The 20,286-nt window shown below is 33.9% G+C and overlaps 1 protein-coding gene and 1 long non-coding RNA gene across 6 annotated transcripts; one reads left to right on the top strand and one right to left on the bottom strand.

The window, feature by feature from the left end:
- On the top strand, nt 1-19,625 carry LOC129902770 (G-type lectin S-receptor-like serine/threonine-protein kinase At4g27290). Of its 5 annotated transcripts, none has more exons than XM_055978165.1 (7): nt 13-1,345; nt 1,476-1,714; nt 1,848-2,058; nt 18,309-18,362; nt 18,450-18,546; nt 18,630-18,780; nt 19,072-19,625. In XM_055978165.1, exons 1-7 carry the CDS (start codon nt 49-51, stop codon nt 19,372-19,374), a joined length of 2,352 nt encoding a protein of 783 aa, XP_055834140.1. In that variant the 5' UTR covers nt 13-48; the 3' UTR covers nt 19,375-19,625. The 5 variants fall into 5 exon arrangements, with proteins under 5 accessions (XP_055834137.1, XP_055834140.1, XP_055834138.1 ...); XM_055978166.1 differs by lacking the exons at nt 13-1,345; nt 1,476-1,714; nt 1,848-2,058 and adding exons at nt 15,992-17,412; nt 17,504-17,748; nt 17,998-18,208; XM_055978162.1 differs by lacking the exons at nt 18,309-18,362; nt 18,450-18,546; nt 18,630-18,780; nt 19,072-19,625 and adding exons at nt 2,159-2,396; nt 2,478-2,628; nt 2,726-3,148 and having other exon boundaries at nt 1-1,345.
- LOC129902777 (uncharacterized) lies at nt 8,742-13,573 on the bottom strand. The gene is made up of 2 exons (XR_008770154.1): nt 13,130-13,573; nt 8,742-9,768 (listed from the first exon to the last, which is right to left on the bottom strand). It is a non-coding gene; the product is annotated as an uncharacterized LOC129902777 (long non-coding RNA).
- Nucleotides 19,626-20,286: the final 661 nt, after the last annotated feature.

Genomic DNA, 20,286 nt, shown 5'->3' with positions numbered 1-20,286 from the left:
TCAGAAATGTATTTGCCACTTTCCAGAAGTTGAATCACAGCATCATCTATGGAATCTAGTTGCTTCCTGCTTTTTCTGTTGGCTTTCTGCTCTTCTATACACAATAGTTTTTCTAATACAACAAGAGACTTGATCAATACAAATCAATTCATCATAGATGGTGAAACTATTGTTTCATCCGATGGAACCTTTGAGCTGGGATTCTTCAACCCCAGCGGTTCCTCAAATCGATATATTGGGATATGGTACAAGCGAATTCTTCCTCATGTCCAAACAGTTGTATGGGTTGCAAACAGAGAAAATCCACTCACCAATACATCTTCAATACAACTGAAGGTAACCAAGCCAGGAATACTTGCTCTTTTCAACGACAAGAATGAATCTATATGGTCCACTATTACCTCAAGATCAGTCCAAAATCCAGTTGCAGTGCTTTTAGATTCTGGTAATCTTGTTGTAAAAGATGCAAATGATAACAACCCAGAAGATTTCCTCTGGCAGAGCTTCAATTTTCCAACTGATACGCACTTGCCTGATATGAAGCTTGGCAAGAATTTTAAAACTGGACATGAGGTTTACCTTTCAGCATGGAAGACGGATAATGATCCAGCTCCAGGAGAATTCACTCGTAACATTGATCCTACAGGATATCCACAGATTTTCACCAAAAGTGACACAGATGTATTATATCGTATAGGACCATGGAATGGTTTGCGATGGAGTGGAGCACCCACACCACTACTAACACAAAGCAAACTATATACATTTCAATTTATTTTCAATGAGGAGGAGGTTTACTATATTTTCTCTCTCGTTAATCACAGCTCAGTTTTATCAAGAATAGTCATGACTAGCAACGGTGATATACAACGCTTCATGTGGGTGGATCAGACAAAGAGATGGCATAGTCACTACAAGTTACCTGCGGATAATTGTGATACATATAGTTTGTGTGGTGAGTATGGGAGCTGTGACATAGATAATGAACCTATTTGTGGATGTTTGGAGAAGTTTGTACCTAAATATCCACAACAATGGGAGAAGGGAGATTGGACAAGAGGGTGTGTTCGGAGGACACCCTTAGATTGCAACAGGGAACATGTCTTTATAAGATATTCTGGAATCAAGCTGCCAGATACTAAGCACTCTCGGTACGATAAAACCATGACACTTGAAGGGTGTAGGCAAGTATGCTCCACGAACTGCGCCTGTACAGCTTATTCAAGTCTAGATATAAGCAATGGAGACAAAGGTTGCTTATTATGGTTTGGGGAAGTGATTGACATCAGAAAGTTGTCGGATAGAGGACAAGACATTTACATCAAGATGGATTCTTCAGAGCAAGGTAAGAGCTTGTTTAAGAAATTTCCCATCAACTGTTTCTAACTTAGTTTTTCAACACATGGAGATGGTATTATGCAAAGTTAGTGGCCTGTCTTGATTTGCAGTGGCTGACTTAAAAAAATTAATTGTAGAATCTGAGGCAGGTTCAAAAAGAAAGAAGGCAAAGATACTTGCAGTGAGTTTCTCATTGTTGATGGCAACGATTCTGCTAATCCTGATTTTGTTGTGGTACAAATGGAAAAAGAAGAAACTGAAACTCAAAGAAGATTTTGAGCTGCCACTGTTCCCATTGTCGACAATAACAAGAGCCACAAATAACTTTTCAGTCAACAACAAGATTGGAGAGGGTGGATTTGGACCTGTTTACAAGGTATACAGTGCAAATTTATTGGAACGGTAACTAGTTTATGCTCAAAATCAGAGTGCTAGAGATGATTTTCATTCTGCAATATTCTCATCTTTGTAAAATCTATGTTCTGTTATTATACATTTGCCATTTTAAGGGAGTGCTGGAGGAAGGACAAGATATTGCAGTGAAGCGACTGTCAAGGACTTCCATGCAAGGACTTGCTGAATACACGAACGAAGTTATCTATATTGCCAAGCTTCAGCACCGAAATCTTGTGAGACTTCTGGGCTGCTGCATCCAAGGGGAAGAAAAGATGTTGATCTATGAATACATGGCTAACAGAAGCCTGGATTCATACATATTTGGTTTGGATTTCTTACCTACTACACAAGCTAAAATGACTAATATTTTGATCTATTAGTCATAACATGAAAGAAATTGCTAACAAGAAAGCTTATTTTGTAGATCAAACAAAGAACAAATTACTTGATTGGCCAAAGCGTTACCACATCATCAACGGAATTGCTCGTGGCTTATTGTATCTCCATCAAGATTCTCGACTACGGATTATCCATAGAGACCTTAAAGCAAGCAATGTTTTGCTGGATATAGAAATGAATCCAAAGATATCAGACTTTGGAATGGCTAGATGTGTTGCAGGAAATGAGATGGGATCTAGAACACGCAATGTGGTTGGGACACAGTAAGAACCTCTAATAGCATACAGTGTACTCTCATGACATCTTGCTTCTTTAATTCTCATGGTGTTGTTTTATTGGCACAGTGGTTACATGTCCCCAGAATATGCAGTAGATGGGATCTTCTCGGTAAAATCAGATGTGTTTAGCTTTGGCGTATTGGTGTTAGAGATTGTGAGTGGCAAGAGAAATAGAGGATTTGTTCATCAAGATCACGACCTTAACCTTCTCGGTCATGTAAGCACTGTATAACCTGTTGTATTACACACACAACTCATATTTTTCTTTATAAAAATAGAATTTGTCATGATTCATACGATCTAAATTCAAACAGGCATGGAAGCTTTACAAAGATGATAGGTCCTTGGAACTGGTTGATGAACAGCTAGATGATTCTTGCAATATTTCTCAAGTTTTAAGGTCAATCCAAGTGGGTTTATTATGCGTGCAACAACATCCAAATGATAGACCAAGCATGTTTTCAGTGGTTCATATGTTGGCTAATGAGAGTCTACTGCCAAAAGCAAAAGAACCGGGATTTTTCACAGAACGAAATGTATATGACGATGAAAACTCAGGAGGATCGCAGACAAGAAGTTCCAAAAATGAATTCACAATCACAGTGTTAGATCCTCGGTAGGTGTGACAAAATAACAATTCTAACTTGTGTGCACATGATCGAATAGGAAGAACTTTTGTTATTGTGAAATACAGTAGTACTTAAAATAAACATCAAATTGAATTTTTCTACTTGAAGATCTATATTATCTACTTATGGATGAATCTTTTTATCTATTTCTATTGTTCTTTGAATATATTTAGTACTTTAGATATGTTACTTATATAACAACAAAGAAGAAGAAATTGATTTCAATTAACCAAATGCTCCCCTTTCAAAACCCACCTAACATGAGGCCAAATTGTCGTTTCATATTCACTAAATCAGCTAAAACGAAGCAATATATTTTGAACAATTCAAGACACAGACAAGTCTTTAAAGGTTAATACCACTCTAATTAGAGATAGAAATATGTAAATGATACTCTTCTTAAATAAAGTTAAATCGATAAGTGAATGGAAAATTAACTCAAATGAGTGCGCAGGTAATGTACGGATGGCAATGGGGGCGGGGTGGGGCGGGGCGGGTGTGGAGCGAAATTAGCAATTAGTATTTTTTTGGCTAATTAACTCTAATTCACATTTGTCTAGTTTTTTTTTTTTTAAAGAAAAGTTAAAATTAAAATTAAACTTTAATATAAAAAGTTTATATCTTAAATCTTTACTAATTACAAAATTTAATAATTACTTCAATCCACCGCATCCGCCCCGCCCCGTACCCGCCCCCATTGCCATCCCTAAGGTAATGTAGTATCACTCCACAACAATTTGCCACAAATATCAAAATCATCAAAGTAGCAGCAAAGAGCTATACCAAAATATGCAGCCCAGAGTGGAAATGGAAAGGGAGAATTCCGCAAGATTAGCCTGAAAAGTCTCAAAGTAGATCTGACAAGTATCGATTTCGTTGTAAACGCCAAAAAGGAAAATAGGGTAAAGTCACATTTTTTCTATTTTTAATTTATTCCTAGCTTCTGATGATATTTTTTGAGGTATAATTACTAGTACTACTATTTTTTTAGTGTAACTTTCTATGTTGCACGTACTAGAATTTGATGATTATTTTTTTATATATATATTTATGAATTAAAAAAATTCTCACCATTTTCCTCAAATCTAAATAACGTAGATTGTTAAATATCTGATTTAAACTAAAAATGTTATTTGTGATGAATTTTAAGGACTAAAATTATTAGTGCTACTAAAGAGATTATTTGAACCTACACTCAAATACAAAAGATTTTTTTAAAAAAATTTTCTCAACTAGTCATTGAGTAGCTTTATTCACCCTTAAACTTTTAATCTGATATTATTTTACTAGTAGAAAAAAATTGTTTTTACTCCTAATTCTTAAAGGAGCTTTAATTTGGGAAAAGAATTTTATTTTACTCTTGATTCTTGATGGAGTTTCAATTTGCGAGTAATTTTAAGTTAGAGTAAGAAGCTAAGTGATAATTTTGACCTTTTTGTGTCGGAGAATTTTCATATACCACATCAAAAAATTTTTATTTCTTTTAATTCTAATATCTTGTTAATCATTTATGTTTAGAATATAAGCTATAACAATGTAATTTGTTTAAAAATTCTCTATTGGCATGTATACAGATAAAATGATGAATGCACGATGACGTGTTATTTTCTGATGTAAAAGAAAAATATCAGTGAATTATATTTTTTGAACAACTAATACATCATTTAAATAGTCATTATGTAAATAATAATATAATTTCTCAGTGATTTGTATTTTCTTGAGCAAATTTTTAGCCCCTATGTAAAAAATAGTCATTATCCCAAATTTGTCAATGCACAAGCTGAATGATGCTCATTAGACAATGTTGGAAAATAAAGAAGAAGAAGCACTTTCAATCATTCAAATTCTCATGATATAATGTTGGAAAATAGAGAGAAAGAACCATTCTCAATCATTTAAATTATTTCTTAAAAATAAGTGGATTAAATAATTTTTCTTTACATCACTTTACTTTTTTATTCAATCAATAATTTTCGTTGAAGATAAGTGAACTTCTATCAATTTGATTTTGCATCTTGACGTATCATACCTAGATATTTATAAAATTCTTCCGACATATACTACTCTAGTACATATATCATAATTTAATTCTAAAGTTTTCCTATTCTCTAGTTCATGAATAAATTTAAAACAATTCATTTATCTAAAACTAATACATTTACCTTCCTAGGTCGTGAACTAAGATAATTTATGTATCACAAAAATTAAAAAAAGAGAGGATTTTTTCTTCTTCCAACACAAGAAAAATTACTCCATACTGAAGTTAGTACTATTAACAAGAATATTTTTTTTATTAAATAAGAAAATGAAAGAAACATTTTTTAAGAAAATCACTAATTAATTAAAAATAAAAATAAAAATAATTTTCAATGCTGAATAACCCAAGAATGGTAGAAGAAGAATGCTCTCAAGTATAGAAAGAGTATTTGCAACTTCTGCTTCAGTTTTGTTCCACAGTGGGTTTCTGGATCAATAACCGCCAAATCACTTATCAAAGAGCATATTTTGAAGAGATTCTTCCTCACTTCTCCGAACACCCTTCCTCAAGCAGTTCGACTAGAGCTACTTATAGATTTTTTTTAAGACTAAGTATAAATTTTTTCTTCAACTTGGCAAGTAGACAATTATACTTGCAAAAAATTATGCTCAAGGCAATACTGTTTTGCAAGTTGGCAAGTGGCAGCTACAACAGGAGAAATTTTATTATTTCCAAGAAAACTCAATTTTTTACGTTGAAATCTCCTTTTTCTTTATCCTTAGTTTTTCAAAAAAAAAAAAAAATAGTATCTGTGCGGCCTTTTTACTTTCAAAACAAGATTATTATTTGATCCTCGTTCAATAAAAAGTTGTCAAAGTTTGTATCCTTAATGCTTAAATAGTCGTTCTTATAGTCAAGCTATATTAGATTGCTTCGAAGGAAAACAAAAAAGAAAATGTATAGAAAAACACATCAAATTATAGCAAGTTCATTTTCTTTTAATTTGGAGCAAAAGTTCGTATAATTATTACTTATTTAAAAGTCACAAAGAGAGGAGATTAGTGTCGACAAAATTAGATTCCCCTTCAATCTTAAATTTTAATAGTGAATTTTATAATTGTTTTTGTACAATTCAAGCTTTTAGAACCGATTGTATAAGAGTTCAATACTTACACAAGTGAAGTTCATGGATTTCTTTTAAAGTTTAAACTTGTTCTGCTTGGCCTCAATTAGTATCTCAATATTTTAATAGCTTTCTTGATTTCAACAATATTTTAGTTGTTAACTAGCTATGACTTTTAAGATGAATGCAAATTGAATTTAGTGGAAATGAAGGGGATACCACGGAGGGAAAAAAATGAAAGAGGGAAAAACAAAAGCAAATATCCATAGAGAATAGCTGAAAAAAGATATAATTACGGAAGACCTTTAATTGCTAGGCGCTAGTCCAAGATGTGAACTAGGATTGAAGGGTGCCAATTGTCCTGCCGATACTCGATAGAAATATCGACTTTACAAAGGCTAGCGGATAACTTGGTTATGGAAGAATATTTCTTGAATTGCTTTGAATTATCTTTTGGCTAATAACAAATGACTAAGGTCATCGTTATTTATATTTGTGTAAGGATGATTCTAGATATTAAATATTGTATCTTGGATTTTGATGATTTAACAAACAATCGTATAATGAATGATGCAAAGAGGGACATGGGAGACAACGGGAAGCATACTGATAGGGGAAATATGCAAGCAGTGACAATAATTGAAAAGGTTTATCATCCTGATATAGTTTGTCATCATCAAAAATGGGGGAAATGTTATATTCGTGTTTTGATGATTTAAAAAACTATGGGATCTGGTTCCATGAATAACATCGACCTAAGACAAGAAAGTGAAAGTACAGCTGAAAAGCTGCAGAGGTAATTGGGCACAACAATAGAGGTGCACTTTCGTGTTTGATGATTGAACAAATTATGGACCTGGTAGAGGGACATGGTCCTATGAGCAACGTCTGTTGAGAACAAAAAAGTGGATTACAACTGTAAAGCAGCAGTGGTTGTGGGCACGGCAGCAGAGGCGCAGAAAGGTCAGCAAACCTCGATCATGTGTTGCTCCTAGATTTTTTGCCTCTCTTACGAAGAGAACAAATTGGCAAAAAACACTAGTTTTTGCACATCAAGAATATACAAGCAAAAACCATTATTCTCTCAAGGAAGAATAATTTCACCGAGGCAGCAAGGGACCTAATAGAGTCATTTAAGAAATATCTTTCTTTGTTGCTTTGCTGTAATGTTGTTTCTTATGTTCTAACATTGTAAGATCATCTTCCTAATCTATAAAGGAACTTTGATCAGTCTGTTGTCAAAAATGTGTTGGGTTTTTGGTTAAGTGTTGACCTTGAATCAGTGAATTAAAGTCTACATTAACTAAGAGGTAGTTGTGTAGTGGGCAATAGTTGTATTGCTTAGGCTCAAAGTCTTGTAATAGAGGTATTGCAAGCCAAGGGGTGGAGAGAGTTAGTGTCTAGTAACAGTAAATTGTAAAAGACTACTTTGCTCTTGCATCTTAGCAAAGTTGGTTGTGAAATCCCATGGAACAGGTCGTGGGTTTTCCTCCATTGAGCAAAGATGTTTTCCATGTAAACATTGTGCGTCATTTTACCTTCTGCATCTAACTTGAACATTCTGTTAACTGATTGTGTCAAGGGACCTGATCCCCTGACTTGTGTAGTGGACACATATATTTCATCAATTCTAGATACATCTACGAGAACAATCAGTTGTAACATTTATTCCTAAATGTAGTTGACTTTACAAAATTGAACAATCTATCATAAAATAATCAGGCATTATTTTCATTACTTTTTTATTTTGTGTACACAAAAAAATATAAAATATTTAATTTGATGGCATATATATACTCATTTTCAAAACTCTAGCAGCAAGTTTCCTTTCTCTTTTATCTACTTGTCCATAAACACTCATAGATGTGCCATGACAAATCTTTGATGATGGAAGAAATTTTTATTTTACATTACACTATTTTTTTATTTGGATGTTCATAATCTAATCATGGAAAAGATAAACCGCTCATAAAAAAATATAACATAAGAAGACTTTATAAGAGATTCAATGTAAAAGTCATATTCATTTAGTAGTACTTTCTGTCCATCGATTAATATGAGTCATTCAAATAATAGAAGGGTATATGCTTATCTTCACGGAGTGCTATACACCAAACCGATGTAGCTTACCATAGTTAAATGGTTCAATAAAGTAAAAAAATATTTAATTAACCATAACTAAATAATAAAAGTGTATGTTCACACATATATCATGGATTCATTAATTGATTTAAACAGATGGTGTATAAACACTTTAACACACATTGTACTGTTTGAAGAGTTGCCCTTGAAACATGTATCTACTTAACCCTTCTAAAATGGGCAGGGATTTACCCTTACAATAGAAAACAAATATATAACTCAAATGAAATGAACTCATAATTCCAAATTGAAATGATGATTATCAAAATCCAAAGTTCAGGTTGATTTTCTGAATGATAAGAAAATGATGATTAGTAAAATGCAAAGTCCAAGTTGATTTTCTCATTCACAAACATGACAATCAACTATATCTACACCTTATGGTAAGGGGAAAACAAATAAGAGAAGGACAAAAAAAGAAAAACAATAATGGTGAAATATGGAAAGCTCCAGGGACCTGCTAATTGAACAATATTAATATTGCTCAAAAGTTTAATTTACATTTACATGGCCGAATGCACTGTAATGCTGTAGAATTAAAAAAAAAAATGAAATGAATAAGCGAGTGATACGAGAAGGAATCGCATTCAGCTGGAGCACTAAAAGACATGCTATCTCTTCTTATAACAATAAGAGACAAATCAATGCACTAAGCTCCCAAATTATGAGTATAACAATAGTAATAATATGCTCAAACATGAGCAAAAATTTAGGACAACAAACTGCTAGCTCTTTATTGTGAGATCAAGAGCAGCTCCCACACATACCAAAGCTTGGTACATTGCCAGTGATCATGTGACCGAATTCCCCATTAGCTATTGTGGCTAAATATTTCTCACAAGTAGAGGATGCAAAACAATAGCAGCCCTGCCTGAAAAGTGAAGGTTCTTTGACGAAGACACATTCTACTCAACAAATTTAATAGTGCTATAGACAGCTTACTGAATCAGAAAAGCACTGGACGATAAAGCAATGGTAAATATGGATACTGAAATAACGTTGTTCAGCATGAGGATTTGAGTCTATGTTACCAACTATAGCCTACACCTTCACTGAATTACTCTTTCTGCCTATAAAAATATGATGAAAGGAAAGTAAATGTTGGTCTTCATTAACAATTTAACTATCCAAATCACTTGGAAATCAGCTGCAAAATGAAAATCTACGTCATTTGGAGGTAGGGATGCTCCCCATCATCAAAGACCTCTTGAGAACCCACTTCTCAATCCTTGCTCTAACTTTAATTTGTACTAGCCTGGTGCACGAAAGCTCCCGCTATGCACAGGTTCCGGGGAAGAGCCCGACCACAAGGGTCTATTGTACGCAGTCTTAGTACAGTACAGACCGTCGGAATCCACATTTTCTCAACTCCTCATCTTGTCTAATAAGATGCAAAACAATGAAGCACTTTCTTACCGAGCCATATGTCTTCTTGTGGCCGAACTCTTCCTTGTTAGGAACCGTGTGATGGTACAAGTAGTCATTCTGCAAAAAAGTAATGTAAGATCATAAAATGCCGGAAAACGCAGTCAGCCTTTATAGTTCTCATTTAAATAGTTTCCCTGATCAATCAAAACACATGGCGAAGAGATTCGAAGTTTCAAATGAATTGCCTGGCAGACCCCCAAATGGCTAGTGGAACACCTTGTCTTTGGGCTTTTTAATCCATTGGTATTGCTGTGATGTTATGGTATATTTTTTTGGACAACCCTATTCTATTTCCACGTAAAATCTGTTTATGTAGTGTCCTATAAGCGTATTCAATGTTTTGTCAACTTAATATAGGGTACCGTTAAGATGTGATTGTTTTGAAGTTGTTAAAATCGATCATTACGTGAATGATTACCTCTCACCTCTCGAATTCTTGTATGTAGCACAATAAGTTTATAGCAAACTTTTGGGAAGTTGGATGACATATAAACAACACAACTTTAAAATACATTCACATTTAGAAGTTTGCAAAAAAAAGATTATTACTTTTTTTAATAGTAGGTCACGGGTTCAAGCCTTAGAAACAGCCTCTGGCAGAAATGCAAGGTAAGGCTGCGTACAATAGACCCTTGTGGTCAGGCCCTTCCCCGGACCCTGCGCATACCGGGAGCCTTAGTGCACCGGACTGCCCTTTTTTTTAGGTCAAATCAATACTGAATAAGTAAAAATGAATGAAGGGAGTAACATTTAATTCTGAATGTCTCAATCTTGTCCAATAGTATCACATATGAATAGTCATAAAGTATTAAATTGAAATGTCAAGTGGCTAGTGCCACGGGCCCATGCCCAACACATCAAAGATTAAGAAATTTCACGTGCCACCACTAACTGTTCACTTAAGTTTCATTTTTTCCATTAAGAAATTTCTCTGAGAACAAACAAACTTTGTTTATGTATAGGAAGTTGGTAAACAACTAGCTCAATTTATACACAGCTTTTCATTTTATTTGTGGTACACTAATTTGAATCCCACAGAACTTTTGCTTTAAAAACATAAAAAAAAAAACAGTTTTCAGGTTCAACCATTTCTTGGATAGAATTTTAGCTGTACATTTTGGATGTCCAACAGTATTGTATAGCACTTGGAGATTGAAGAAAAAGAACGTTGCCACTAAAAGGAGTTGTTCTTCATGAATTCTGGCAGTGAACTACTTCATGTTGATGAATTTGGGCGACTCAAGAAGAGTTTCCCAAGAAAAAGGTAAATTTTATAGCTTTTTCCAGTTTGGCTTAATAAATCTTTTTAAAATGGCTAACATGCCATAGAGCTGTCTCACTCACTCAAATAATAATTTGATTGTAATCAAGATTGTGAAGTTTTCAAATCCAAAATGTAACTTATAGGCATCATTAGAAGTGATGATGAGGAAAAAATGACGTGAGGTCATGGAGTATGACCTTGACACCAACAGTTGGTCACATAGACTTCCAAGATTTTATTATTAATGGGAAAGATAATGTCTCAAAAGAATTTGTAGTACCTTTATCCAAGGATGAGTAAATATTTAGGAGTGAAATGTTTGGATACAATTTTTTTTTAGCTTTTTAGAGAAGATATTTTAACATTAGAGAAGATACTTTAACAGTAACCAAAAATCTATGTTTGATCAGACTCTTTAAAAATGTCAGCGGGTGCGTGTCGAATTCTCCAAAAGTAGTGTATTTTTGAAGAATCCGACACGGGTGCGGCATCGAAAGTGAAGGCCGAAAACTAGTTCATAAACTTCATCAGTAAAATGAAAAATGAGTTGCATAATATTGAAAACAAAACCTATATCCTTATCTTAGGCTATGCATTTTAATTCAAGACCAGCAAATAACATTTCACTAACTATATTTTAAGTGGTTAAAATGCTAAACTACAGTCAATATCTAATGTAATTAGATAATATGAAAATGAAGAAATCCTTATATGAAAAGAACAATTAGAGGAAACTATAACGAATATGAAAAGCACCATACTTAACATTTATACAATAATTACACCTCATTATTATATCGAAGGGATTAGAAGTCGGGACTGACGCGACTATTTTTTTTTCTTTAGAAGCGAGGTTTTGTATAGGAAAAATAGAGAGAAAAGATAAATAATACTAATACTAAAATAAGAGACAGCCACATCACCGGGTGAAGGATTCTCACAATAACATCTTCATTCATTCATTCAGTTTTAAAACAACAATAGCATCTAATGGACCATACAGTCTAACTATCAATTAGTAGATTCATCCCTATGCAATAGTGAAATGACCTAGAGTTTTGTGGGTTCATAAAAGCACAACAAATATCTTTCACCAACTTAAATAAGAGAAAAATAGTTGAAGTCTCATAATTCCATATTCTCGCATAAAAATATTCTATCCAAAAAATAAAAGTACTAAATTCAATAAGAAAGGAACAATGAAGGAAGATGCATATAAGTGAAAAGAAATCAGAATTAGCAGGGAAGATGGGGGAATAAGAAGAGAGAAGAAAATGAAAGCTGAGAAAAAAGTTGAACGATCAAGCACAAGTATGGAATATTTAATACAATATTCAAGATGGGGCCAACATGAAGGAGAGGGAAACAAAAGAAAGAAAGAGAGAAACAAATAAACCAATTATACCAATAAGGAGGATAGCCGGAACTATAAACTTGTACCTTCTTTTCGCTTTCTAAAGATCTCTTTTCAGAAGGTTTAGGTCATTGAACATCATGTATTCATTTTGCTTATTTTAAAAAGGCTCCTAAACATCATTTTGGAACAAACCTAATATTGACTAAAAGTTATAAACACCATTGAATTTAATTCTTCAAGCACTTGGGCTATTGGGGGTGCGAATGCATGTATGCTTTATCTTAGTTTACTTTATAGATTATTTTTTTTCCACAAGCAAGCACTTTTAAAGAATAAACTCAAAGACCAAGCACACAGGGTTCCCTTTCAGCACTATGTGTTGTGTTTACTATAGCACTCAAAGTCGAGAAAACTTCAAATTATTTAGTTAATCCTATCAGCGGGTAAAACGTAAAAGCTACTGAATTATAGAGAAAAACTCAACTCACATATGCAGATTTCAAACAATCAATCAGACTGAAAATTGAAGCTTATAAGGCAATATCAACAATTTCTGATGTGTTCATTGAGAAAACTCAACTCACATATGCAGATTTTAAACATTAAATTGGAGTACGAAAATGGAAGCTTAAAAGGCGATTTCAATATCCAAAAAAAGCTTCATGTGTTTTTTGCATCTGATCCTTTAGTTCCCTATTAGTATTCACTTTCTTATCATCTATATCACAAATAAGATGCAAAATTGAAATTTATACTTATAAATCAAGACTGTAAGGCAAAGTAAAAGAGCAAAATACCTTCAAGCACTATATTTCTTGAGTCGAGAGGTCTTTGAGATGAGACAACACCTACCATTAAAAATATCGAAATAAATCAAAAAAGAAGAGCCCAGAAAATATTAAATACAAGTACTACATGGGGAATGAAACACAGATGAGGCAATACCTACCATTGACAACATCGAAATAAATCAAAAAATAAGAGCCCAGAAAACATTAAATACAAGTATGGGGAATGAAACATGAAATGTTAGTAATTAGAAGTAGAATTTTAATAACCTCACACTTCTCTTCTAGTTCTTCGATTTGAATTCTTTAATGGCTAAACTACATCAAACCCATATGTGGAATAGTGTCGAACCATTTCCTAAAGTCGTGGGTAATATTTCTATGTCGGGCATTTTTTCAAACACTTCATGGGCATTAAAGAATTAATATCGTATTTATTTGCTTCTTCTCAGAATAAACTTGGTAAGCACTTGTGATCGTATATATAAGATTGGTTAAATATAAGGTATGAAAATATAGGCTCGTTTGATAATAAGCTTAAGCTCGGTGATATATGCGTAAAAATTTCATAAAATGCAAGTAAGAGTAATATATTAACATTCCTAAATCCTAATTCATAAACTAAGATAACTCATGTATATTACAATAATAATAATAAAAAATATGTTCTTCCAACACAAGATACACATTCCAACGTATAATACGAGTCTACCAATTTTAGTGACTTCCAAAATATGAATTTAAGAGTGGGGTTAAACGTGTGGTCCTCCATATAGTCCATTTCACGTAGTTTACTATCACGTGAAAGTTATACTAATTTTTCCCAACTTCCACGGCATTGAGAGGCGGCCCCAAGGAATTAAAGTGTTGGGACAATCACTATATCTTTAATATAAATTTGTTACGAGAATATTTTCTTCAAATGATTTAGATATGTCATAATGTCAATTACTTACTACAAAGTTTGACGTGAACTCCTTGAAAACTAAGAAAAGAGAAATAACAATAACAAAAACAAAATTTTATTACTTTTTCTCCGTATTATCCTTAATATTAGATAAATATATAAAGTAAAAATAGTCATATTTACAGAAGTGTGTCACATGAACACTTGTGTACATGAATTTGCACAAGTGAAAAACTTGGAAAAATTAGGTTTGTTTAAGAAGTGGAGAAGGAGGAGGAATGAGAAAATTTGCGACAATCTCGATATCATCTTTATGGGCTTCTTTCGAAATCTCGATTTCATTGTCACCATTATTGGACACGACGGATCCATATCATTCTTTGAGTATGACAATTGACACAGTCATGTCATAATTTTCAAGGCATATTACATAAACAAAAAATACACAAACTTGGCTTCAACAGTCAAATAAGCATATCAACTTTGAAAATACATATTTGTACACCTCAATTTGTTTTTATTGTGTTAGTTGAAGTGTTGAATAATATAACTTACAAAATAATCATCTAGACTTCTTCAAAATTTATGTGTCCTGTCGGCGCCAGGTGTTCACAAGACATAGTGTAGACGAGTCGAAGTATTTTTTTTTTTTGCTAAATTGAGATCAAGTTGAGGTATCTAGATGTCCACTCTCAAAGTTGAGATATTTACTTGCCAGAGAAGATCAAATTTGAATACTTGTTCATGTGTTGTGCCTAAAAATTAATGTGAACATTAAGAATTTTGAGGTTCTTGATTTTCAGTTGAGCTTGAAAATGGTTAAAAGAAGAGCAGAAATATTGACAAAAGGATGTTGAAATTTTTTAGGAGTAAAAGAAAAAGAATAAAAAAAATTTAAGCTTTTCACCGCTCAAATTTAAGTGTAAAACACATGATTTGTTACGACAGCATGAAGTATTTATGTGACACACTTTTATTAAGTATAAATGTTTATCTGATCACTATCTAAGTAAAAATGTCTACTGAAAGTAATAACTAGTTGCATCGTCAAAAAATCAGCTAATTGCAATAGACTACTTATACAAACACTCGAAGAAAGGCGCGAACCTTAAGTCTCAATTTGTTGTATGACAAACTTTGTGAAACCTGATGTATTTGTCTTAAATGATCATATTAAGTTTTATCAAATTTAATTACATCATACGCAGTTTCCGAATTTGATTTTCTATAATTTAATTTGTGTAGCATTTTGATTAATGGAATTAAATTGTTTTTCTCTTTTGATCCAATAGTTTGATGTGTCATTTAGATTCAATTAATTGGTTTTAAGTCAACAAACAGATCATATTGCAATTCGTCAAGACTTATATTTTTATTAGACGGGTAACATAAGAATGGATTGATTTTGTCACATCTATAAAGAGCCAAAACGGTTTGTGAGAAATAAACACCCAAACACAGCAAAATAACAAATATGAAACACCACAGATTGTGGTGGGACAAACTAGGTTCCTTCACCCTTAACTAGAGCTCTCAGATTGGAGTAATAGATATAAAAAAAATCTCGATAAGAACGCTTCTATCTTTAGTAAATCTTATATGACGTGAATTCAAATTAATCGGAACCCCAATGCTATACTAGACACCAGGAGAGAGTACCAAAGAAAGATGATCATTGAGGTGCAACTCAAATCATAGACAAAAACCACTAAATGAAAAATGAACTTAATTATAATCGGACAGTATTTTGTTGGATTTTGGATGAGAAGAGGGAAGAAATCTGTAGATGTCAAAGTATAAGTAGTTGAAATCTTCTTTCTGCAGTGACTTCAATTTTCGCAACATTGATTGTAGAGATTGATGGTAAATGTTGAGTAACGTTTTGAGATATTTACTCGACAAACTTTGTGAGGAATCTCATATGCGATAATGACTAGTAGAAAACAACACTAGTATATGCCGTGTCCCAAAGGCATGAGGAGAAGTAATTAACACAATTTAATTCAAGAGTGTGAAACAACACCTGAAGTCTAATATCTAACTATCGTAGGCGATATATAGGCCACACAAATCAAAACTTCAGGCATCAAGGCATAATTAATGGGAACTGTTTTCTTCCGACTAATTTTCCTACTGTCTTTCTACTCTTGTATACCCAAGATTATTTCCACTACAACAAATATAATCACGACAAATCAGCCAATTACAGACGGTGAAACTGTTGTTTCATCCGGCGGAACCTTTGAGCTGGGATTTTTCAGCCCCAATGATTCCACAAAGCGATACATCGGGATATGGTACAAACAAATTCTTCCTCATGTGCAAACCGTTGTGTGGGTTGCAAACAGAGAGAAACCACTCACCAACACATCTTCAGTCGTTTTGAAGGTCAGCAAGCCGGGGATACTTGCTCTTCTCAATGTCAAGAATGAAATGATATGGTCCACAAACACCTCAAGATCGGTCCAAAATCCAGTTGCAATTCTTTTAGATTCTGGTAATCTTGTTGTCAAAGATGCAAATGATGACAACCCAGAAAATTTCCTCTGGCAGAGCTTCCATTTTCCAACTGATACACACTTGCCTGAAATGAAGCTTGGCAAGAATTTTAAAACTGGCCATGAGGTTTACCTTTCAGCATGGAATAACGATAATGATCCAGCTCCAGGCAAATTCACACGTCACATCGATCCTACTGGATATCCACAAGCCCTCACCAAATGTGGCACAAGTGTAGCGGCTCGTGTAGGACCATGGAATGGTTTACAATGGAGTGGGTCACCCATACCACTACTAGAATGCTGCTTTTTTCAATTTATTTTCAATAAGGAGGTGGTGTACTATAGCTTTTCACTCATTAACAGCTCGGATTTAACAAGACTAGTCCTGACTAGCAATGGTTATATACAACATTTGAAGTGGGTGGATTGGACAAAGAGATGGCATATTTATTACAATTTACCAGCAGATTATTGTGATACACATAGCTTATGTGGTGCCTATGGGAGCTGTGACATAGATAATACACCGGTTTGTGGATGTTTGGAAAAGTTTGTAGCTAAATATCCACAACAATGGGAAAAAGGAGATTGGTCTGAAGGGTGTGTTCGGAGGACACCCATAAATTGCAAAAAGGAACATATATTTATAAAATATTCTGGAATCAAGTTGCCGAATACTAAGTACTCTCAGTATGAAAAAACCATGACACTCGAAGGGTGTAGGCAAGTATGCTCCAGGAACTGCTCTTGCACAGGTTATTCAAGCCTAGATATAAGCAACGGATACAAAGGTTGCTTGCTTTGGTTTGGGGAATTGATTGACATCAGAAAGCTGTATGAAAGAGGGCAAGACATTTACATCAAGATGGATTCTTCAGAGCGAGGTAAGAACTTGTTTAAGAAACTTCCCATCATGTGTTTCTTACACTTGGTGGCCTATCTCAATTCGCGGCTGATTTAAGAAATTGATTGTAGAATCTGAGGCAGGTTCAAAAAGAAATAAGGCAATGATACTCACACTCATGAGTTTCTCATTGTTGATGGCAATGATTCTGCTAAGTTTGATTTTGTTGTTGTACAAACGGAAAAAGATGAAGAAACTGCAACTCAAAGAAGATTTTGAGCTGCAAATGTTCCAATTGTCAACATTAACAAGAGCCACAAATAACTTTTCGCTCAACAACAAGATTGGAGAAGGTGGATTTGGACCTGTTTACAAGGTATATAGTGCTAATTTGTTTGTAAGGTAACTAGCTCAAGATTAGAGTGTTAGAGAAAAATTTAATTCTGCAATATTCTCGTCTTTGTAAAATCTCTGTTCTGCTATTGTACATTTTGTAAAGAAATGGACCTTGGCCGAACTCGACCCCAAAAGCTAGCTTATAGGGGAGGATTTCCAAAGATTATATAAGGAGTCCAAATTCTCATCATCCCGTTGATGTGGGACTCAACACATTTACCATTTCTAGGGATTGCTGGAAGAGGGGCAAGAAATTGCCGTGAAGAGACTGTCAAGGACTTCCATGCAAGGACTTGATGAATACAAGAATGAAGTTATCTATATTGCCAAGCTTCAGCATCGAAATCTTGTGAAACTTCTGGGCTGCTGCATCCAAGGAGAAGAAAAGATGTTGATCTATGAATACATGCCTAACAGAAGCCTGGATTCGTACATATTTGGTTTGGATTTCTAACCTATTACACAAGATAAAATGAGTAATACTTTGATCTATTAATCATAACATAAAAGAAACTGCTAACAAGAAAGCTTATTTTGTAGATCAAACAAAGAAAAAGTTACTTGATTGGCCAAAGCGTTTCCATATTATCAATGGTATTGCTCGTGGCTTAATATATCTTCATCAAGATTCTCGACTACGGATTATTCATAGAGACCTTAAAGCAAGCAATGTTTTGCTAGATATAGAAATGAATCCAAAGATATCAGACTTTGGCATGGCCAAAAGTGTTACGGGAAATGAGATGGGAGCAAAAACACGCAATGTGGTTGGGACATAGTAAGAATCTCTAAAATCATATAGTGTACACTCATATGATATCTTTCTTCTTTAATCCTCATGGTGTTGTTTTGTTGGCACAGTGGTTACATGTCCCCAGAATATGCAGTAGATGGGATCTTCTCAGTAAAATCAGATGTGTTTAGCTTTGGTGTATTGGTGTTAGAGATTCTAAGTGGCAAGAGAAATAGAGGATTTGTCCATCAAGATCACAACCTTAACCTTCTCGGTCATGTAAGCACTGTGTAACCTTTATTACACACACCACTTGTTCTTTCCTTTACAATAATCACTACTTAAAACAGTCAAAAAACCGACCTCAAAAGAGGTCGGAAAGGTCGGTTTTTTTAAAAATATATATATAAACAACAGAGGCCCCCAGATGGTCTAACTCTTTAGCTCCAAAAACCGGACTTTAAATTATATTTTATTTTATTGCAAAAACTGACATCATGATGTCGGTTTATGACATTTTTTTAGTAGTGAAGGGATTTGTCATGATTCATAAGATCTAAACTCAAACAGGCATGGAAGCTTTACAAAGAGGCTAGGTCCTTGGAACTAGTTGATGAGCAGCTAGCTGATTCTTGCAATATTTCTCAAGTTTTAAGGTCAATCCAAGTGGGTTTATTATGCGTCCAACAACATCCAGATGATAGACCAAGCATGTTTTCTGTGGTTCAGATGTTGGCTAATGAGAGTTTACTTCCAAAAGCAAATGAACCGGGATTTTTCTTAGAACGAAATGTATTTGATGAAGAAAAATCAGGATCGCAGACAGGAAGTTCAAAAAATGATGTCACAATCACATTGTTAGATCCTCGTTAGAGTGTGACCAAGTAACTATTTTTAGTGGCGGAGAAAAGATTTTTAACAAGGGGGTTCAAAATACAAAAATGTAAACATGTGAAAATTAAAGGATGATGAACAGAGAAGTAACCTTAATCCGCTAAATTTTAACTCGCCTCGACATGCCTTGCTCCATTGAGCCATTCTTAAGATTTCTTATGTTTTTTTTTCTTTCATTTTGTAGTGCTCTATTTTATTATAAACTTTTTCTTTTTTTTCAAGTGAATTAGTGACCCTTCAATCATTCATACATATGTGTATATATACATACATATATATACATATATATATATATATATATATATATATATATATATATATATATATATATGTAGATAGATAGTGTAACACCTCGAAAATTTCTACACTAAGAACCGAACTATTCTCCGAATGCGTAAAGGCCCAGACCCGATGATTTCTAATTGTGCGTAGTTGTTAAGATCAATTCTAAGTGTGGGAAGTGTATTGTATGTGAATTAAGGTCGTAAGGAACCTCTATCACAAAGTCGAGTTCAAAAATTCCTTACTAATTGAGTTTTTAAGATTTTACTTAGGTCAACTTCAAATGATCATATCTCCTAGAATATGAAGGGTTATGTGGTCCATAACCTATCAAATTAATGGTATTTGAATCTTCTTTCCAAGTAACAAACCGTTTATCAATCCGATATTTATACACAAAGTTATGTCCATTTTACTATCTTGTTGTGCTCCGGCCGCGCGCCTGAGGTATTTTCTGTGCGATAGCGCGTTGAGGAAGCAGCTATTGCCTTCCTGCGCGTTGGCTACGCGCCTGATACGTTTTCTGCATGATAGCGCGCATCTGAAGCCTCTTAAATAACCCCCGAAGACGTAGTTCACCTCCCTAGTTCAAAAACTTGCTCTAGAAAG

The sequence above is a fragment of the Solanum dulcamara genome, chromosome 9 (genome assembly GCF_947179165.1).
Source record: "Solanum dulcamara chromosome 9, daSolDulc1.2, whole genome shotgun sequence".
Classification (NCBI taxonomy): Eukaryota; Viridiplantae; Streptophyta; class Magnoliopsida; order Solanales; family Solanaceae; genus Solanum; species Solanum dulcamara.
Note: the sequence above shows the minus strand (reverse complement) of the source record. Positions and strands in the feature narration are given on the sequence as shown.